Source organism: Hyla sarda, chromosome 1 (genome assembly GCF_029499605.1).
Source record: "Hyla sarda isolate aHylSar1 chromosome 1, aHylSar1.hap1, whole genome shotgun sequence".
Taxonomy (NCBI): Eukaryota; Metazoa; Chordata; class Amphibia; order Anura; family Hylidae; genus Hyla; species Hyla sarda.
Genome location: NC_079189.1, coordinates 180,467,609 through 180,491,498, shown reverse-complemented (window position 1 = coordinate 180,491,498; position 23,890 = coordinate 180,467,609). Strand labels below are relative to the sequence as shown.

Genomic DNA, 23,890 nt, shown 5'->3' with positions numbered 1-23,890 from the left:
TAGTGTTATCACATGGAAACATATATAAAATGTCAGGGGTGGACTTACTTGAGACACTGTAGAAAGTTTCTGTGCTGCTCAACACTGGTAGCAAAAACATATATTTGTACCAGGTAAACCTGAAGATAAAAAAGTATTAACAACTAAGGATCCTCATTCAGTTTTAAATTACTATTAATAGAATATTAGGGGTCATTTATGGTCACAATGCAGATCAGCAAAGTAACAAGTCTCCACTTCTGAATTGGTCCTTTCACCATCTCTCTTTAACTTATGTAAAGAGCGAATAAGGGGTTGTCCCACAAAACAAAGTTGGTAAAATCCGATGCGTACCACATACATATGTAAAGGAGTAAAAATGTGCTGTTTTTATGTTTTTTAAATATCACACATCTCTGTAGAGTTCTTCTCCCCCATATCTGATCACTTCCTGGTTTCTTGCTAGATGCAGGAGGAGGAGACCAACAGCCATTACCTTCAGAAGACTGCAGATGAACTGAACATGTGTGACCCACCTTAGTGGATTTTAACCAAGGGCAACAGTTATCAAAATAAAGTAGGCACAAGGGGGATTAGTAACCTTATAGCTCTCATATAATGCATTTTTTTTTAGAAATGATTGTACATTTGAAATAGGTTTAATTTCACATAATGCATCAGCATAGACCAATTTTTTATTAATGAGACAACCACCAAATAACAGCACTTGGAACTGTTGTCAGTATATGAAACCCCTGCATGGTAACATGGAGGTGAAGAAAGGTTAATGTGCAGAATGTGGTACTTTAAATGTGTGTGTGGGGGGGGGGGGGGGGGGATAGAAAACAAATATATAGGGATAAATTACAGGGATGAATTATTACAGGAAGAGGAGTCATCATCCCAGTTAGTGTGATGTGGTGAGATTTCCATTCCCTATATCTGGAAACATGTAAGTAGGTCACTTTTAATATTAGTTTCCCACAGTATGCCCTGTTTAACAAATAGTGTCATGCTCTGGATACACCAAATAAATAAGTAGAAATACTTACCTCATCACTTTCTACAAGGTTTTCAAACTGTTAGAAGACACAAAATAAGTATGTATAAGTAAACTCACACAATTCAAAAAGGGTCTCAATTCTGTTCTTCTATACACATATAGTAAGTATTCATGTGCAGAAAAATGTGGTTTTCTATCATTGTCACTTTAGAAACCATTGCAGATAAAACACACACACAAAAGCAAACAAAATAACTGTTGGAAACCTTCCAGAGCAAAGCAAAATGAAAAACATAGGACCACATTTACTAATAGTGTCTATTTTTTAGTGCTAACTACACAGACTTACCAAAGTGTGCTATGGTGTTTGAAAAATGTTGCACTTTTTAGACTGCCTAGTCTTAATTTATGAATATCTACAAGAAAAAATATGGTAGATCTCCTCATAGGGCAATAGCGTCTGAAACAAGGGTTGAAAATTTGCAAAGGCTGCAGGTAAATATTTGTGAACGCCGGCGCAGAACGCGTCCCCATCGCGGTCCCGTGGGTTTGTAGGTATATTTTATTTTCAAATGAGAAGTAGTTGTGTTGCAAGATAAAAAAGCATACAGTCACAGATAAATGTTTTTTGAGCTGTCGGTAGGGAGGGATCACCATCCAGGGCTTCTTTTACTGCCTCCAGACCCTGTTTGTGAGGGATATTGGTGTACAGCGCTGATACTTCGAGGGTGGCCCAGTGATAGTTGGGTTGCCATTCAAAATCCTTTAGTATTTCAATCAGAGAGTGTGTCTTTTAGAAAAGAATCCAAGATGATCACATACTTTTGTAATAATATGTCCACATATTTTGACATGTTGCATGATATGGAGTTTATCCTGGCGATGATGGGTCTGCCTGGTGGGTTTGTAGTGCATTTATGGACTTTAGGGAGGTGGTAAAATGTAGCTGTTTTGGGTTGGTAATCATCATAAATTCCTTTTCCATTTTGTTGATGATTCCAGTGGAGTATGCGTTGTTAATAAGATCGAGGCAAATTTTCTGGTATTTCGTAGTGGGATCATAGGTTAGTGTTTTATAATAATAAAATAGTCACCCAATATCCGAAAGGCTTCGCTGACATAGCCTGCTCTATTCTGGAGGACGACCCCTCCCCCTTTATCCACACTTCTAATGATTAAGTTTGAATATTTAGAAAGTGATTTGAGTGCTTCTGTTTCATTTTTTGGAGAGGTTAGATCTCGTAGACTCGGTTTAGGCTTCTGAAGTCCACTGCGACCATGTCAAAAAAATGTTTCGATACGGTGACCCCCTATGATGCAGCGGGAAAGAACTGGAAGGTGGTTTGAGATACGTACAGATGGGGGGGGGGAATCTAGAGATATGGTATAGTGTTCTATCCATATGGACTTTGCCAAATTGGATGGAACACTATCACACAGAATTCTCAATATAGAAAAAGACACTTTAGAAAAGAAAGTGAATAGACTCAACTGCGATAGGAGGGACTACCAGACTAACAAAATCAAATACTGGCTAAAGGAAAAAGATAAATCCAGCAAAGAAAAAGGAGGAGTTAACCAGGAATGCTCCAGTAACCCAGACCATGGTCAAAAGATGCGCACTTCTCCACACAACAAAACCCCAACCAGGGGTCAACCTATAAAGCATCACAATAATAACAACAACAATAAATCACGACCAAAATATGATCAAACATAAAAAAAGATTTTTTACCAATAGTCGGACTCACACAGAAAAAAAGCTGCCAAACTCAACACTGGAAAAATGCTCCATCTTTTCAACATTCTATGGACACTCCTATCATCAATAACAATAAAACCCCACACTGGAAAAATGCTCTGTCTGCCCAAACTCTTAAGGATACTCCAATCATCAATTCTCCCATCCCTGCTCAAATACATCAGGACACCCATCTATCCACCACCAACACACCTTGCAGGGGTTTACCGGACTTTCCCCTACTATACAAAAGATTGTCGGACCATGCCATTCTGCTACATGAACTCAATAACACAACTCTGGATCCTCAACCGCTAAACATCCATACCACTGTTCCAACCACCACAGCAGTACCTGAACAAACCATGAAAAAACAACTGAACACTGAGGAATTAGATAAACTCTTTGAACAAGCCACTATGCGTTCCTCACTCTCCTTTCCCCCCATATTCTTTGCAGACCCCATACCAGCAGAACTATGCTCCTCTCTGAATGAATCCTTAATTACCATATGCGAAACCCAACTATCTAATCTAGAACTTTCTACTACTGGAACCAATCCACTGAATGCATCTCCAACACACAGTCCCATCTTGTACGGGAAAAACAATCATTCCACTTTTTTTTAGACCTACCACAGGCACTAACGCCAACCTCCACCTACACCATAAAAAGGATCCAATGTCAATATTTATCACAAATTACTACAGTGCGAAACCTCAAAACGGAAGGAACTGGAAAAAGAGAAAGAAATTGAAAAACCAAAAAGGGCTGTAGTGGGAGAGGGAGCCAGAAGAAAAGACCTACTCCTCCCAAAATTCAAGCAGAACTGGGTTCAAGAACCACAATAACTTCAGACAACTGTAAGGAAAGTATAAAAATCTTCAACCTTTCCACACACCGTCTCAATGAAGCAGAACGGAATCATTTGGGCAGGGGCCTCTCCTTTTGCCCGTCCAGTACAGCTAACGAGTTCGACTTGTATGTGGATCTAAACAGATTCGTTCGGAAACTCACCCTCACACGTCACTTTGCCCTCATGGATTATTCCACCAACCAGACAAGAGTGATAACTATACCATATCTCTAGATCCCCCTCACGCTGCATTATAGGGGGTCACCATATCAAGACATTCTTTGACATGGTCAGAGCGGACTTCAGAAGCCTAAACCGAGTCTGTACGAGATCTAACCTCTCCAAAAAATGAAACTTTCTAAAAATTCAAATTTAATCATTAGAAGTGCAGATAAAGAGGGAGGGGTCATCCTCCAGAATCTAACACTAACACTAACCTATGATCCCATGACTGAATAACAGAAAATTTGCCTCAATCTCATTAACAATGCATACTCCACTGGAATCATTAACAAGAAGGAAAAAGGAATTTATAATGATTACCAACCCAAAAACAGCAAAATTTTACCACCTCCCTAAAGTCCATAAATGCACTACTAACAGACCCATCATCGTCAGGATAAACTCCATATCATGCAACATGTCAAAATATGTGGACATATTATTACAAAAGTATGTGATCATCTTGGATTTTTTTCTAAAAGACACTCTCTCCCTGATTGAAATACTAAAGGATTTGGAATGGCAACCCAACTATCACTGGGCCACCCTCGACGTATCAGCGCTGTACTCCAATATCCCTCACAAACAGAGTCTGGAGGCAGTAAAAGAAGCCCTGGATGGTGATCCCTCCCTACCGACAGCTCAAAAAACATTTATCTGCGACTGTATGCTTTTTTTTATCTTGCAACACAACTACTTCTCATTTGAAAGTAAAATATACCTACAAACCCACAGGACCGTGATGGGGACGAGGATTTGCGCCAGCGTTCGCAAATATTTACATGGGTTCCTATGAGAGACAATACGTTTATAATAACCATCCGTGGTCTAGTAACAAAACTGTATAAATGCTATATTGATGACCTCCTGTTTGTATGGGATGGGACGGCAGGTGAATTTGAGGAATTTACCAAATTCCTCAAACTCAACAACTACAATATTACCCTAACCGGGAAGTGCTGTAAAACATCAATGGAATATCTCGACCTCAAACTCTCCAATGAGGGTAGCAGAGTCATTACAAAAACATACTTCAAGCTAGTGGACTGTAAGAGCCTTTTTTCCTATGATAGCTGCCACTTTTGCAAATGAAAAATAAATCTACCATATGGTTAGTTTCACCGTTTGAGCCACACGCAACTCAACAAGACTACTGCCTTTAATCACAATTTTATCACCACATACTCCGACTCACACAACACTGTTCGGAGGATACTCAACAAACATTGGAACGTCCTCCTACAAGACACTCTATTGAAGGATCAAATGCCAAAGAAACCCATGCTTACCTACAGGACAGCCAGGATCCTCAAAAACACTAGCCCCCAGTCAATTAAAAGCCAACTCACTAACACCTATGAGCAGAAATGTTCGACCAGGTATATATAAGTGCAACAACACTTCCTGTAATTGTTGTTCCAACATAACAAATGGAGTAAATTCAGTCACCAGCAGAGTCACCGGGGAAACCTATTCCATAAAAACACGTATTGACTGTTCCACCCAGTTTGTTATTTACCTACTGGAATGCCCTTGAAAATTACAGTATGTCGGACGTACTATTCAACAGTTACGTTGTAGGATGTAAAAACACAGATAGCTTCATTATTTCCCACCCATCATCTTATATTCGTAACCAATCCCTCCAACATTTACTGCAGTAGAGCTATACAGTCAATACATCCAAATAAACACTAAATGCTATAAAACCAACATAACTATTATTCCACCTAGCACACTTATGATCTTATATCACACATATATGACGTTTGTGATATACTTTTAACATACGCAATTCGCTTAATTATCCTTTTATCATACTTTATAAGGTATTCTTTTTAATGTAACAATATCCCTTGCCCTTCTAACACATTATTATGATGTATGTCCCTCCCCATAACTCTGGGAGTATATCATACAATATGTCATTGGGCATATTATTAGTTCTAATGGGCCTTATTATTTATGTCTGTTCTGCTGATTGCCCCCTATACGGTAAGACCTAACTACCGATTACTGTTATGATGCCACACTTACTTTACTCCAAAATGTTATGCCAATATTTTGAAACAAAGACACACACAAGCCATGTCCCTTCCTCACAAACCCATGCCCACTTCTCCACTAAGTCACACCAACTCTCGATTGAGGTTCCAAAAGTGTCTAAAAATGTATAAAACTAAGAAATAAATGAGGCATAAGTCATGTTAGCCAGTTTTTAGCTCTTGTCAGTCACTCAGATCCTTACACTTGCAAAGAACGTTAAAGTGATTGTCCAAAGCATTAAACAAAAATATAAAAAGTCTTTAATAAAAAATAAAAAAAAAAGCTACATTGACCTTTTTAAACCCTACCACTTCCAGTGCCCGTTTACCACATTTCACTGCTGTCCAATGGCTCGGACAACCCCTTATGCCCTATATCAGAACATAAGCAGTGACATCCTGTATACCGGACTAAGATTTTCAGCCCCCTATAAGAAATCACTCCCAGAAAGGAACAGATCATGTGATGCACCAACAGAACAGAAAACGGAAGCATTTTTGGCAAAGAAAGTGATATAAACATTTTTTTTTTTGCTAGCAAATCCTTTTAAGAATCAACTGCTTTGTTGCGGCTTAATGTAGCCCATTCCTTGACAAGTGTCACTGTAACAAAATCAGTGGGTTTTAGAGCGGCACTCCGGGATACAAAAACGTATTCCCTAGCCTTATGAGAGGGGATAAGTGTCAGATCGTGGGGTGTCTGACCGCTGGGGCCCCGTGATCTCCTGTATGGGGCCCCAGCTCTCCGCCTGAATGGGGCGTGTTCTACCACCACATGAAGTGGCAGCTGATACACCCCCTCAATGCAGCTCTATAGGAGAGCCAGAGGGCTGCACTCGACGATCATCGGCTCTCCTATAGAGCTGCATTGAGGGGGCCTGACAGCCGCAGCTTTATGCGGTGTTCAAACACGCCATATTCAGGAGGAGAGCTGAGGCCCCATATTGGAGAACTCATGTTGCCCCAGCAGTCCCCGTGATCTGACACTTATCCCCTATACTTAAGATAGGGGAAAAATTTTGCATCCCGGATTGCCTGGTGTCTAGGAGAACTACTCAGGATCTGGTATGATTAGACGCATAAAATAAATCATGACTTTCAGCCATTGTGCTGTGCTACAAGGCTAAAGTGAATATAGTCTATAGGGACAAAGAAAAGCAGAAGTTCAGGCAAACTAAAAAGTCATGATCCATAAAAATGGTTGTGCCACATAATGTCTCTATATAGTATATCTATATATTGCAGGGAAGAGAATGGAAGCTACTTACCTCAATAGTATAGTGCTCTCCTCTGGTGCAAGTTCGAAAATATTTGGATCTAAAGGTAAAAAAAAAACAAACATTATGCATATTATATATTTGTGTACACAATTTTGTAATGTATAATATACATTTGTATACATTTAAAAAGACTTTTAGCTACTTGTGCCCAGCATTTGTAGTCACTTCATATCAACAGTAAGAAATGTATGGTCAGTTAGTATTGTGGCTGCACAGTAGGGATGTCCCAGAATCATTTTTTTTTTTAAGACTGAGTAAGGATTTTTTTTTTTTTTAACCCACATTTTTTTTAGTCCCCATAGGGTAGATTTGCATACACTAATCAATGCTCCGCCATAGCATTGATATGATCAATGTTATCGGTGCTCCTTTACTACTGCCTGCCATGGCTGGCTAAAGTATAGGAGCAACGATCGGACGGCACAGAACACGGGAAGGGATCTCCAGCCATCAGTCCAGCTGATTGGGATACCGCGATTTCACCATGGTGATCCCGATCAGCATCCCTGAGCTAACCGGCAGTTAATCTTAGGACTTTTAGATGCCGCAATTAACTTTGATTGGGGTGTCTAAAGGGTTAATGCCTGACATGACTGCGATTGGTAATGTCCGGCATTAGCCACAGGTCCCAGCTATGATGTGTGCTCAGCTGCTGAGTGTTCTGCATAGTTCAGGTAGTGTGCACAGGGCAGGCATTGGATTAGGTATCGGGGACATTTGCACGAGGATCAGTACTCTTACAAATGTCCAGTATCGGGACATCCCTACTAGTACTATAAAATTCCTTGAACTTGTCACACTTGAAATGCAGTCTAATCTACTAGCACCATTGTATAGCTGAGTATTTTGACATATTTTGTGGGGAAAATTCCAGTATACCATGTCATTTTCTCATGGAAATTTCAGCTTATTCTGCTAAATAGTTAGGTGAGTGGTTCTGTGTGATTGACAGGTATCTGTATACAATGGCCATAGAGAGAGTTGTCAGTCACTGATCAGCATTAACCACATGACAACATAGCCGACTGGGCAGAGATTGATAGAAATAAATGACAAGTTATCTTGGAACTTCTTCCACAAAACTATACATTAGTCTGTTCAGCTCTTCCTGCTCTATAACCTGAGACCTGTATATTCTCTGTGACAGGTTCCCTGTAATTCAGAAAATCTGATGGACCAGCAGTTATTTCTGGTCAGCTATTTTCACTGGGAAGGTTGCCAATAGACCCATATTACCTCTACACAAGTCACCAGCCATGTAGTAACATTACCTGGCAACAATGGCAGCCCATATAATACATGGACAGAATGCGTCTTAAGAGAAGGAGCCACGAGTTAGCAACTCTGGAAAAGGGTAGCGTTCATGAGGAAAAACCTCTTAAACATGTACTCCTTATATAACTTTTCTACAAATGATTTAACAATCCAGAACATTTTATATTTTACCACTTAAGTAATGTGTCAGGAATTGAAGATAATGTAGGCAAAAGTTCCCTCAAACATACGGACCTCCCTTAAAACAATAAGGAGGAGGTCCTCATGTTTAACCCCTTAAGGACCAAGCCCATTTTCACCTTAAGGACCTGGTAAATTTTATTTTTGCGTTTTCGTTTTTTCCTCCTCACCTTCTAAAATCCATAACTTCTATATTTCCATCTACAGACTCATATAAGGGCTTGTTTTTTGTGTGACCAATTGTACTTTGTAATGAAACCATAAATGAAACCATAAAATGTACGGCAAAGCCCTCAAAAAAAATTTTGGGAGGAAATTTTTATGAAAACCACAATTTTGCACATTTTGGGGGGTTTCGTTTTCACACTGTACATTTTACGGTGTTCCTTATTCTGTGGATCAATACGATTACAATGATACTCATATTTTTGTACCGCATAAAAAAAAATCTAAAAACTTTTTGTACAAAATCAGTAATCTAAAATTGCCCTATTTTGACTACCTATAACTTTTTCATTTTTTCGTATATAGGGCGGTATGAGGGCTCATTTTTTGCGCAGTAATCTGTACTTTTTATTGATACCACATTTGCATATATAAAACTTTACATCATTAACATTATATTTTGATAGATCGGACATTTACGCATGCGGCGATACCAAATATGTTTCCCATAGGGGACTATCTATAGCAATCATTTGATCAGTATTATCGGCTATCTCCTGCTCTGGTCTGCTCGATCTCAGACCAAAGCAGGAGACGCCGGGAGATGGACAGAGGCAGGTGAGGGGACCTCCGTCCGCCATTACAGATGATCGGATCGCCGCGGCAGCACTGCGTGCAATCCTATCATCTATTTTAATGTGCGCACAGTGCCGCAGATGCCGTGATCTGTACTGATCACGGCATCTGAGGGGTTAATGGTGGACATCCGCCCGATCGTACATTTACGTCCGTGGTCGTTAAGCGACGCAAGGGTAGTTTGTGGATGGAGTGTTTGAAAGAGAGCAAGAAAGAGAATGCCCTGAATGGAGACACCGCTCTGAACCTGGGTGTGGGACGCTGAGAAGCTAAGGTGAGTTTGAGTCAAGCAAACCGGCTTTAGGGAAAATTGTGGACGACTAGATCCCCCTCAGTGAAGTAAGTGCATACAGAGTGGAGTGTATAATCGATGTGGGAGGTAAATATCGTCCGCTCTCCAATTTTTTACTTTTATGTGCATGCTATGCCCGTAAAATACAATACAGTAGTCCCTCAAGTTACAATATTAATTGGTTCCAGGATGACCATTGTATGTGGAAACCAGAACTCCCAAGGAAATCTGGTAATTGGTTCTGAAGCTCCCAAAATGTCATCCAAAAATAGGAAAAAGTGAGGATTAAACAAAAATAAAGTAGATAACTAATACAGATAAAGCAAATCCTTACACATACAAGTAAGAAGCAGCTTCTGGGAGCTGTAAATCACTGTCTATGTAGAGGATAGGAGCTTCTTCAGGGTCCTGTATAGTACACGCAATGTCCTAAAAAAGTAAAATGGAGCCGCCCTTACCTGGACCAGCTATCCCTGACATAGGTAAAGAGTAGTACTGAACATGTAGTACCTCCCTGTACTGTAGGGGGCGCTACCAGACAGCCAGTCAGTGCATGCACTTCAGTAATACAGGGGTCTTACCAGTGAAATGTCCATTCTGATTGGTCAGTTCTAGAGATGAGCGAACTTACAGTAAATTCGATTCGTCACGAACTTCTCGGCTCGGCAGTTGATGACTTTTCCTGCATAAATGAGTTCAGCTTTCAGGTGCTCCGGTGGGCTGGAGACTCTTTCCTAGGAATGTATCCACCTTTTCCAGCCCACCGGAGCACCTGAAGGCTGAACTAATTTATGCAGGATAAGTCATCAACTGCCGAGCCGAGAAGTTTGTGACGAATCAAATTTACTGTAAGTTCGCTCATCTCTAGTCAGTTCTTCCAGCCATTGACGCGTTTCACAGATCGGGACTGTCTGTACATTGTATGTTGAGTCAGGTTACAAGTAACAATGGTCCAGAAAAGACCATTGTATGTTGAGGCCATTGTAAGTTGAAGGATCACTGTATTGCGATATGCTGTGAATAATGATGCTGCTGTGTCTCCAAATAAACTGTGCAAATGCCCCTCTCACAATACTTAAAGAGGCACTGTCATTGTTAAAAACTTTTCATATATTGCAGGACTCTATATGAAATTTCACAATATACACCTGTTAACCTCTTCAGGACATAGGGCGTATGGATACGGCCTGCATTCCGAGTCCTTAAGGACCGAGGGCGTATCCATACGCCCGTGGGAATTCCTGTCCCCACCGCTAGCCGGTTGGGGACCGGAGCCGGATGCCTGCTGAAATCGTTCAGCAGGCATCCCGGCATATCGCCCAGGGGGGTCATTATGCCCCCCCATGTCGGCGATCGCCGCAGATCTCTGGACAATTCAGTCCAGCGATCTGCGGCGATTACGGGTCAATCGGGTCTCCAGTGACCTGGTGACCCGGAATTACTGGCTGTTCGGGGCCCGTTTCTGATGGCCCCGAACAGCCAGAGCATGCAGGGGTGAGGTGGCACTGGTGCCACCTCACGATCGCCCCGATTCGTCGGCCGGATTACCGGCCGACCAATCAGGGCGCCTGCTGCGGGTGTCACTCCCGCACCCGCTCCGTCCCTCTTCCGGAGGACGTGAGCGGGTGCGGGACGTGCACCCCGGGTGCTGGGGACCCCGATCCCCGGCGTCAATGTTGGGATCGGGGCCCCAGGAGCAGCGGCGGCGGCGACGACGAGCTGACCGACCTCATGCGGCGCGGATCGTTGGAGGTGAGCGACAGCCTCCTGCTTTTGCTTAGCAACAGCTCCCAGCATGCAAAAAGGGCATGCTGGGAGCTGTAGTTATGCAACAGCAGGAGGCAGACCACCACAACTCCCAGCATTCCCTTATGGGCATGCTGGGACTTATGGTTTTGCAACAGCTGGAGGCACATTTTTTCTATGGAAAAGTGTACCTTCAGCTGTTGTATAACTACAACTCCCAGCTTGCACAAACAGCTAAAGTGCATGCTGGGAGTTGTAGTGGTGCATCTGCTGGTTGCATAACTACAACTCCCAGCATGCCCGTTGGCTGTCGGTGACTGCTGAGAGTTGTAGTTTTGCAACAGCTGAAGGCACACTGGTTGTGAAACACTGAGTTAGGTCACAAACTCAGTGATACATAACCAGTGTGCCTACAGCTGTTGCAAAACTAAAACTCTCAGCATGTACAGTCTGTCAGTGCATGCTGGGAGTTGTAGTTTTGCAACAGCTTGATGTCCCCCCCCCCCCCAATGTGAATGTACAGGGTACACTCACATGGGCGGAGGATTACAGTAAGCATCTGGCTGCAAGTTTGAGCTGCCGCAAATTTTCTGCCGCAGCTCAAACTGCCAGCGAGAAACTACTGTGAACCCCCGCCCGTGCGACTGTACCCTAAAAACACTACACTACACTAACAAAAAATAAAATAAAAAGTAAAAAACACTACATATACACATACCCCTACACAGCCCCCCTCACCAATATAAATTAAAGCGTCTGGTACGCCACTGTTTCCAAAACGGAGCCTCCAGCTGTTGCAAAACAACAACTCCCAGTATTGTCGGACAGCCGTTGACTGTCCAGGCATGCTGGGAGTTTTGCAACAGCTGGAGGCACCCTGTTTGGGAATCACTGGCGTAGAATTCCCCTATGTCCACCCCTATGCAAGTCCCTAATTTAGGCCTCAAATGCGCATGGCGCTCTCACTTTGGAGCCCTGTCGTATTTCAAGGCAACAGTTTAGGGCCACATATGGGGTATCGTCGTACTCGGGAGAAATTGTGTTACAAATTTTGGGGGGTATTTTCTGCTTTTACCCTTTTTAAAAATGTAAAATTTTTGGGAAAATAAGCATTTTAGGTAAAAAAAAAATTCTTTTTTTTACATATGCAAAAGTCGTCAAACACCTGTGGGGTATAAAGGTTCACTTAACCCCTTGTTACGTTCCCTGAGGGGTCTAGTTTCCAAAATGGTATGCCATGTGGGTTTTTTTTTGCTGTCCTTGCACCATAGGGGCTTCCTAAATGCGGCATGCCCCCAGAGCAAAATTTGCTTTCAAAAAGCCAAATGTGACTCCTTCTCTTCTGAGACCTGTAGTGCGCCAGCAGAGCACTTCTCACCCCCATATGGGGTGTTTTCTGAATCGGGAGAAATTGGGCTTCAAATTTTTAGGGGTATTTTCTGCTATTACCCTTTTTAAAAAAATTTAATTTTTGGGAAAACTAGCATTTTAGGTAAAAATTTTTTTTTTTTTTTACATTTGCAAAAGTCGTGAAACACCTGTGGGGTATAAAGGTTCACTTTATCCCATGTTACATTCCCCGAGGGGTCTAGTTTCCAAAATGGTATGCCATGTGGTTTTTTTTTGCTGTTCTGGCACCATAAGGGCTTCCTAAATGCAACATGCCCCCCAAAAACCATTTCAGAAAAACGTACTCTCCAAAATCTCCTTGTCGCTCCTTCCATTCTGAGCCCTCTACTGCGCCCGCCGAACACTTTACATAGACATATGAGGTATGTGCTTACTCGAGAGAAATTGGGCTACAAATACAAGTAAAAATGTTATCCTTTTACCCCTTGTAAAAATTCAAAAATTGGGTCTACAAGAACATGCGAGTGTAAAAAATGAAGATTGTGAATTTTCTCCTTCACTTTGCTGCTATTCGTGTGAAACACCTAAAGGGTTAAAAAGCTGACTGAATGTCATTTTGAATACTTTGGGGGTGTAGTTTTTATAATGGGGTCATTTATGGGGTATTTCTAATATAAAGACCCTTCAAATCCACTTCAAACCTGAACTGGTCCCTGAAAAATACAGAGTTTGAAAATTTTGTGAAAAATCGAAAAATTGCTGCTGACCTTTGAAGCCCTCTGATGTCTTCCAAAAGTAAAAACACGTCAATTTTATGATGTAAACATAAAGTAGACATATTGTATATGTGAACCAAAAAAAAATGTATTCGTAATATCCATTTTCCTTACAAGCAGAAAGCTTCAAAGTTAGAAAAATGCAAAATTTTCAAATTTTTCATCAAATTTACGGATTTTTCACCAAGAAAGGATGCAAGTATCGACAAAAATTTACCAATATGTTAAAGTAGAATATGTCACGAAAAAACAATCTCGGAATCAGAATGATAACTAAAAGCATTCCAGAGTTATTAATGTTTAAAGTGACAGTGGTCAGATGTGCAAAAAACGCTCCGTTCCTTAAGGCCAAAATGGGCTCCGTCCTGAAGGGGTTAAATTTTTTTTATTAATTTTCTCCTGAAATTCAGGCTCAAAATAGCCGCCACTAGTGGTCGTCTGTCTTTTAGCCAGACAGACTAGTCTAGATTTCACAGCATACTGGATACCGGCCGTAAAGCATACCGGTATCCAGTATAGGAGATTTCTATTGAGTGTATGCAAAACTACAGATAAAGGATGTGTGGACATACTAGGATCTGTAGTTTTACAAAAGCTGGAGGCAACACTGCTCTAACACAGTTATTACAAACATTGCAGCTTCAGTTGTTACTAGACTACAACTCCCAGCATGCTGAAATAGTCAAAGCTTTCTCGGACTCCTGAATGACAAAGAAGTTGATCAGACATTAAGGAGTCTGTGAAAGATGAATGACACACAGTGACAGCTATGCTGGTTAGCATCCAGCTTTACTAGGAGAAGATAAAACAGATAGAACATGTATTCATAAAAATTCTGTACTTTTACCTTAAAAATCCTTGCACTAATTTTATAAAGATCTATTCTTATATTTATACATTTTATCCTGTTATGAATTCTCCATATTGTCTTCTGATTACTGCAGGCAAGCTCCAAGTATCTTCCTCTGACACATGACACAGCATAAAACCAGAGAGGAAAGGGTTACAGAATAGAGAGTACTGATTGGCTGACTGCCCAGGCTTGCTCCTGTGAGGGAGACAGACTGACACGCCCCCTCCAGCCTGCACAATGAAAAAGCAACTGACCAGCAGATAAATGTTTATATCTCCGGATATATAGGTCCGAGACACATAAAAATTATATGCACATGATCAGGATTGGGTCCTGAGTAACATATTTTTTCTTTTTTTTTGCACTATGACAGGTACGCTTTAACTGCCCTAGGACCCATGCTGTTCTGGCCTCTTCTAATGAAGAAAGATCATAGAGAAACCACTGACTGGGAGGGGGGAGCCTAGGGTTTCTTGATCCTGCCAGTGCTCACTAATTCTACAGTATCGACATCTTAAAGGAGTAGTCCGGTGCACACTTTTTTCATGTTATCCCGTCCGGGCTGCAAAATAAAAGAAAACGCACTTTATCTTACCTGCCAACGAGCCCCCAGAGCTCCGGTACAGGTGTTCGGTCCCCGGGCTGTATTCTTCTTACTTCCGGTTAGCCCGGCACGTCACACAGAGCTTCAGCCTATCACCGGCCGAGGCGGAACATCGCTGCGGCCAGTGATAGGCTGAAGCTCCGTGTGACGTGCCGGGCTAACAGGAAGTAAGAAGAATACAGCCCGGGGACCGAACACCTGTACCGGAGCTCCGGGGGCTCGTTGGCAGGTAAGATAAAGTGTGTTTTCGTTTATTTTGCATCCCGGACGGGATAACATGAAAAAAGTGTGCACCGGACTACTCCTTTAAAGACACTCATACAACAGAGTCTCGGGATCGGGGGGAACCTTTCATCAGTTCCTTGAATCGGCTGAAGGTAATCCCTGCTAGTTATGTGCCTTACTTGGTAGGGGGCCCTTGGACGACAGAGATCGGTCACAACTGCAACCCATATAGTTACGCCACTGTTAGGAATCCCACTGATTGCTGGAAATAAAAGGCTTCGTGTCTGCTCTTTACCTTTGGGAGAGTGACAAGACTGATGTACGGATTTATAGAATGTCCATAGAAATAAAGGAGTTCACAAAAATTGGTAATTGACAGATTAACATCTGATCAGTGAGATAGGAATATTCATGAGCATGGCTGCGAGAGTCTATGAAAAGTGCTAAAGAAAAAGTGCTTATGTAAACAAGAGACCCGATCGCAGCAATAAAACAAGGGGCCAGCCACTGAGGTTATTTGAAGAACACTCCTACACTGGACGTTGGCTGCTTGCTTGTCTGTCCATCCGTTTTCCCCTGTATGTCTGTAATGTTTATGTGTTGTTTATATCAGATTATATTAACATAATGGCCCTCAGGGCCCACATGGTTTAGTCTTTATCTGACTCAATTGTTTATTACTATTATGCTAGACAGCCATTCTTGGACGAGTCTTACTAATGGACTAAAAGACAGACTGTTTTCACGCGATGCTTGCGCCGCCATCATTACCACATCTATGACCTGCGGATGACAACTGTGTGGCAGATGTAAAATAGTCCACTTTCTTTATTGGTAGTAAGCCGATTTGTATATGCAGGATATCTCCCTTATATCTGCTGTCAAGCTTGTATTTTCTATTTCATATCTTCTTTTTTGTTAATATTTCTTGTGAAAATTAAGAAAATTGTCTTTAAATAAAAAATAAAATAAAAGGGGCCTGCCAGATAGAAGATTTCTGAGAATTGTGGGGGCTGGGGGCATCTCTGCCTGGGTGAATGTAGTAAAGCATAATTTACAGCAAGCATTCAGCAGAAAAAAGATCATTCAGCATCGGCACCAATAACATATTTAAAAATAGAATGGCAGCCTAGTAGGTAATAAATCAAAACTGTTCTAGCTAAGAATCTGCAGCTTATTTCAACTATTGTGTCTCCAAGAAGTCATTACTAAAAGATAAAGGTATAAATAGGCAGTCAAGAAGTGTGCCTGACCCCAGATCCCCATTGTAATTTAAAGTAAGATCTCACTGAACAGGTGATACAAAAGGGAAGGTTTCGGAGTTTTACACATTTTTAACCAGAAGGTATAATCCACATAACACAAACACAGTATTCAATAAACGTTCCATCCGGTTACAAGCCTTTTGTAAACCAAAACGAATGAATGAAATATCACAGGGTTACAGAATGTGGAAAAGGAAGCGCATCAATTAATAAAGACGTCACATGAATATTTCATGATTTTCAGGCTGCACGCTGATGCACACGTCCTTGGCTCAGTAAAGTTTAGTATGAAACGCGTGACTGTGCCTACAGACCATACAGACATACACTGGGGTTACTTCTGGTGAGGAAACAGGGATGATATGTGGAAGGAGGTAACCTTGGAGCAGCTGAGACTGACTAGAATATAAAAGGCTGTAAAGATTTCTCCAATACCAAATAATGTTTGGTATAAAAATAAATAAATACTCATTGGCTGTAATTTATCAAAATGCGTGAGAAAACTGGAGATATTTTGACTGCAACAACCAATCACAGCTCAGCTTTCCTATCTTAAAGGAGAAATGCGGCGCTAAACTTTTAAAGGGGAACTCAAACAATTTTTCAAATCAACTGGTGCCAGTAGGTTGAACAGATTTGTAAATTACTTCTATTAAAAATCTTAACCCTTCCAGTACTTATGAGCTGCTGTATACTACAGCTATACTACAGAGAAATTTATGAAGTCCTTTCCAGTCTGACCACACTGCTTTCTGCTGACACCTCTGTCAGTGTCAGGAACTGTCCAAATTAGAAGCAAATCCCCATAGAAAACCTCTCCTGCTCTGGACAGTTCCTGACAGGGACAGAGGTGTCAGCAGAGAGCACTGTGGTCAGACTGGAAAAAACTTCACAAATTTCTCTGTAGTATATCTGTAGTATACAGCAGCTGATAAGTACTGGAAGGGTTAAGATTTTTAAATAGAAGTAATTTACAAATCTGTTTAACTTTCAAGCCACAGTTGATTTAAAATTTTCCAGAGTTCCCCTTTAACTTTCCCTGTGCCCAAGCTGCAAAAACTAAAAACTAACTCACCTTCCTATGTTCCCCCATTGCGCCGGTATCAGTGTCCCATTCATCCGGCGCGGCTCGGCTCCCTTAGACTCAGAACATCACACTGTGGTCAGCGTATCGCCGGCCACAGTGATGTCCTGCCTCAGCCAGTGATAGGCTGAGCGCACTGTCATGTAGGAGCAGGGGCAGGACATCGATGTGGCCGGCGATACGCTGACGTATGACGTTTTGTGCCTAAGAAGCAGGGAGCCTAGCAGCGCCGGAGGAACGGAATGCAGATACCGGCGCAATGGGGAAACGTAGGAGGGTAAGTAAAAGTTTATTTTTTTAGTTTTTGCAGCCCGGGCACAGGGAAAGTTAAAAGTTTAGCGCCGCATTTCTCCGTTAACAAGCTCTGGTGAAGTTAAAGCTGAGCTGTGATTGGTTGGTCATTATGTCAAAATCTATTGTGGATTTACTCCTCAAACCATATCTACATCATAAGGCCATGTTCACATGGCTGAAAAAATTCCAGAATGTCCGCCTGGAAAACATAGGTGGACATTTCGCGTTAGGCGGGCGAAGGTACGGCTTGGAAATGTGCCGTCTCAAAGACAGCAGTGCATTTCCGAGGAGAATCCACAGAAAGAATAGACATGTCTGTTTATTTTTATTTTTTTCTGCAAATTCCAGAGTCAGGATTCCTGTGGCAGAAGACACATCTGCCGTGGAAATTCCGCAGTGTGCACAGTGCAGCAGAATCCCATTGAAATCAATGGCACTCTGCTGCTGTGGAATTACCGAGCAGAATTTTACTCAAATTCCACCGTGTGAACATAGCACCGTTCACACGAGCATATTACCATATTACCGCTGCAAGTTTGAAAGGGAGCGGGCTCTCCACGGGCTGCCTGCAGTAGATTCTCAGCTGTAGATTTTCGGTGTTAAAAATCCAACGCAGACCCTATTGACTTCAATTCCCCAAAGACAGTCGGCAAAGAGCCCCCCTTCAAACTCACAGCGGGAAACATGCTGCGAGTTTGAAAGGAAATACGCTCGTGTGAATGAGCCCTAAGGACATTTTCTTCAGTGAAATGGACTTGAAGTGGGGATTCTATCATCCAAAGCACATCAATGTGTGTTGTTAAACCCTTAGTATACTGTGGAAGTGCTGCAGATCTGTATAGACCTACCCTAATAGAACCAGCAGTAGCCAGCCATACAAACCACAATTTACTGCTACATGCAAAAGTGCCAAGAGTACAAAAAGGGATGTAAACTCATGTTTATTCATCAATTTAACAGGCGTAACTAAGACACCATTGAGCATAAAGAAGACATTTATATACAACTGTCTAAGACAGCGTTTTCCAAACAGCGTGCCTTCAGCTGTTGCAAAACTACAATTCCCAGCAAGCCTGGACAGCAAACAGCTGTCCAAGCATGACGGAATTGTAGTTTTTCAACAGCTGGAGACACACTGTCTGGAAAACACTAGTCTAAGAGCTTATCAATATCTATGGGATAGCTCATGTTCAATAAGAAAATACATGTCGCTCTTGCATCAGAAATTTTTACTATTTTATTTTTTCTTGTATTTACCACATTATTTCTGACTTGTACTATTTAAGCACCAAGCAACACACTAACTATAATGACCAAATATATCAGTCTATGCCACCACTGCAATCGTCTGGCTACGGAGGACTTCAAGGAACTGATTAAAACTTTTGAAACGTCCCTAAGGCATGCCAAATTTTTTATATACTGATAGTAATGCTTTCAAAGAGCACGAGAAAAGGAAACAAAGAAAATCCAGTATGATGTGTAGGATATGTAACAGAAAAGACAGACCAGTGCAAAAATAACTTGCATTCTGGTTATATATAATAAATATGTTCACAATAAAGAGCAACCTAATTAATATATATATATATATATATATATATATATATATATATATATATATATATATGTATGTGTGTATATATATATTACACTGAGGTAGAAAAAAACAAAGAAAAAGCAGATTATGTACCATCCAGACTGTGGAGCAGAGACCAGTCTTTATGGTATTTATGTTCCCTTTTGGATATTTAGGTTGTTCTTAATTGTGAACATATTTACTATATGTAACCTAATTTAGGGTATTTTTGTAATATTTTTTTTACTTTGGAGTACTTGGCTATCTTTGGTGATGCATATCATACACAAGTACTCCAAAGTAAAGAACTTAGAAAAATACTCTAAATTCAGGTTACATAACAACCTAAATATCTGAAAGAAAACAAAAAAACCATAGTCTGCATTAGTCTGGAAGGTACATGTTCAGCTTTTTTTTTTTACCTCAGTGTTTATTTCATATTTAGGTTGCTCTCTATTGCAAACATATTTATTATATGTAACCAGAATATAAATTATTGTTGTACCGTATTTTTCGCCGTATAAGACGCACTTTTTCTTCCCCAAAACTGGGGGGGAAAAGTTGGTGCGTCATATACGGCAAATACACATTAAAACCCTGTCCTATCGCAGCGGTCCCTGTGGCCTTCAATGGCCAGGACCCGCGGCTAATACAGGACATCACCGATCACGGTGATGCCCTGTATTAACCCTTCAGACGCGGCGGCCGCCGCTTCTGAACCGAAAGTGACACTAACCCGGCTGCTGACCGCCGCGTCTGAAGCGAAAGTGACACTAACCCGGCTGCTGACCGCCGCGTCTGAAGCGAAAGTGACACTAACCCGGCTGCTGACCGCCGCATCTGAAGCGAAAGTGACACTAACCCGGCTGCTGACCGCCGCATCTGAAGCGAAAGTGACACTAACCCCGCTGCTCAGTCGGGCTGTTCGGGACCGCCGCGGTGAAATCGTGGCGTCACGAACAGCTTACAGGACCCCGGGAAGGACCTTACCTGCCTCCTCGGTGTCTGCTCCATGCCGGGATCCCCTGCATGGCCGGCGCTCTCCTTCGTCGGCATCACGTCGTCGCGCACGCCATCCCATCATCCAATAGGAGCAACGTGATGGCAACAACAGAGAGCGAGGATACCGGGCAGCAGAGACGTTCCGGAGTGACCGGGACACCCTGGGGGCTCGGGCGACATCCAGGGCAGTGGTGACGAGCGGTGACTGGTCTGGAGCGGCGGGGACACGTGAATACTACCTCCTATACCAGTGGTCTTCAACCTGCAGACCTCCAGATGTTGCAGAACTACAAGTTGTAGTTTTGCAACATCTGAAGGTCCGCAGGTTGAAGATCACTGTCCTATACTTTACATTGTATTTGGTTCAGAACCTACATTTTCTGGATTTTTATCCTTTAAAATTGGGTGCGTCTTATATGCTGGTGCGTCTTATATGACGACAAATACGGTACTTGTCTGGCCTTTGTGCTATATACACACACATCGTACAGCATTTTTTCTCGTTAGTGTGCTATAATCTTGTGCCCTTTTAATGTGGTGTTAACCATTTTGTCATAATAAGTATGTTTTTTGTACATTTATATGGTTCTGTGCTTGCAGTTTTCGGCGTTTAGTATCATTTAGTTCCCAGAGCCTGCATTGTTTGTGTGACATCAATAAATGTTTTTGTATTTAAATGTACTGGGAACATTTTTCAGTGAATAAAAAGAAATGGAATTATTAAGAGTGTGTAATATGCAAATGTGAATGAGGAGTCAAAACCACATGTATAAGGCTGGGTTCATACATAGTACTTTGGTCCGGAGTGGATCCATAACAATAAAGTCTTTCTCTATGTTACTTCCACTCCTAGTTTTGGCTTAAAATATTGATGAAAATGAGCTTCATGATAACATGGCCTAACTTGTATCAGTGCTTTAAGGGAGAGGTAAATGAAGTCCTGATAGCTGTAAAAGCTCAATCACCTATGATGTAGAAATAAAGGCTGTATTCTGTAGAAACCAGTCATACGGCTGGCTTACCAAATAGCCTATAAAATACGAGACGTATATAAAATGTAGAATGAGACTTAAAATGCACACCAAAATCCACATGTTGCATACAGACCTCAATGTGCATTTGGCTTCAAATTTCACTGACAACGTTTAGAGCTTTCTTTACCCCCTCTGCTAAATCCTTATCTATTTGCATTGTACTGTACTGTACTTCCTTGCATTATTTTGTTGCTAATCCTGTAGCCTGTAAATTGTGCTAAAAATACACAGTTGGGCAGATTAAAGGGGTTGTCGGGTAAAATGTATTCTTTTTCTATTGTCCCCAGTCTGCCTAATATAATAAACACTTTAACTCATCTTCCTCCACTCACTGGTAGCTCAGGCATCAGGACACCCCTTCTCTGGCTGGTCTACTTCCCGGAGCTGGCCTGAGCTGCAGACATGACATCCCCGCGCCACTCAACAAATCACTGGCCGCAGTATTGTCCCGCGCCAGCCAGTGATTGGCAAGCAGCACTGTCGCTTTTTCCAGGTGTAGACACTACGCTCTGCAGCTCAGAAGAAAGCAATGTCAGACAGGGCGCCCAGATACCAAATCTACATGGGGGGAGAGGAAGGGGAGTTTGTTATTTTATTAGGCAGGCTGGAGACAATAGGAAAAAATACATCTTTACCAGACAACGCCTTTAATGAACCTGTCTGGAGCACTATTGGGAATTAAAGCTGTTCTGTGATAGGTTGCTATTGGCAACAAAAATAATTTTCTTTTTACACAGTTCCATAAATCTGCCCTAATGTGTGTGAACTAAGCCCGGCATGTTCCAGCAGACTCAAGAGTGCTGTGCAGCATCAAAGTGGTACTCCTTTGGTCCCTAGAGGAAATCGTTCCCATGTCCACACAGGACATATCAATTATGTCAATATGTTTTTTTTTGCAAGCTTAGCCTTTAGCTTTTATTAGCATACATTTCCATCCTAAAAGTGAGCTCCCATAGACATCAATAGATAGCAGCAGCATGATTAGAGGTGCAGTTTAGCTGGCTCCTGTGAATTATTAGGCTGCCACCAGTGGGATTGTGAGAGAAGACCAATATACTGCTCTAAACCTACATAGGAGGGTTGCTTAGTTTCCACTTTATAGGCAGGATTCTTCTAGAAAGCCATTATGTGTCATAAAAAACTGCTGAGCTGTGGAATCAGGACGTCCCCTGTGAAAACCAAAGACCATTAGTGACTAGAGGAGATGGACTTCTATACTGTAAAATGGCTTCATGATTTAGATAAAAAGGGAAAACTAAACAAGAGTTGGACAAATAATTGTCCACAGAAACCTACATTCTTCCAGTGTGTGGTTCAGTAGCACCGATGCCCCTGAACTCCTTTCATTCTGTATATAATATATTGAATTTCTGTACATTTAGAGTTCTATTCATCTGATTGATGCCATTAGAACTTGGCTTGCCTGTCCCTCCAGATTTGATCTAAATAATTAATAAAATATTACTGGGAGAAAAACAAACTGATGTATATTCAAGAAAACAAGCTTTCTCCCCAATACAATGTTTTAATAGTAAGATCAATGTTCTTCTGACCACTTGATTCCCGTAAATGTCCTTGGCTTCTGTTCAGATATGGGAAAAGTAGTTTCCATCTACTCCAGGGATCAAAGTATTCTGAATAATCAAAAGGCTCCAGACTGCAGATTCATCTCACCAAGGATGCAAGTCATACACTTTAATGATATCTGAGAATTGCCTATAGAGGCCAGAAATTGAATTGGTCCTAAAGTTAACCAGCAGGAGCTGCTTGAGTGAGCTCTAAGATCAACTGGGGCAGGTAAACCTGACACTGAATAGGCCAAACTAATAGCCTGTTTAATCCACCTAGACAGGGAATCACTACTAGATCTCTTGCCCTTCCGTGCAAATTGAATAAAAATAGAGCATTACATTTCTGAAATCCTTAGTTCTTTCCAGATATTTAAGGATACACCTAACATCTAAGGCGCCAAAGGACCTTTCTCTGTCATTAGAAGGATTGGAACAAAATGACGGAGTACAATTTCCTCTGATACATTGAAAGTGGAGACAACTTTAGGAAGTTAGGCAGGATCGGGGAGCAACACAATGTTATCTTCCAAAATCTTTGTATAGGGTTCCCCACTGCTACTAAAAGTACAGTTTTAAGGACTAAATTTTTTTAGAGGAATGACATCCAAAAGGTTCAAAAGGCTCTGAAAGCAATGCATTCAATACAAAAGAAAGATCCCACATTGGGACTTTCGGGACTCTAGAAATAGAAAGCCTTTTGAGTGCCCTAAAATATCTTATTAGCCAGGGGTGATACACAAATGTTGGTGTTATATAAAGCCCCCAAAGCAGACACTTGAACCTTTAAAGTGGCAACTTTCCAACCATTATCCAGACCAGATTGCAAAAAATCT

At 41.6% G+C, this 23,890-nt stretch overlaps 1 protein-coding gene across 2 annotated transcripts in view; it reads right to left on the bottom strand.

Annotated features, from left to right (window-relative positions):
* Positions 1–23,890, bottom strand: part of AP1AR (adaptor related protein complex 1 associated regulatory protein) — a 75,682-nt gene that overhangs the window by 40,349 nt on the left and 11,443 nt on the right. For both annotated transcript variants that reach the window (XM_056564790.1, XM_056564779.1), the window contains exons 2-3: positions 7,115–7,163; positions 1,032–1,058 (exon numbers count right to left, since the gene is read on the bottom strand). In XM_056564790.1, coding sequence (XP_056420765.1) covers positions 1,032–1,058; positions 7,115–7,163 — 76 coding nt within the window. The remainder of the gene's footprint in view (positions 1–1,031; positions 1,059–7,114; positions 7,164–23,890) is intronic.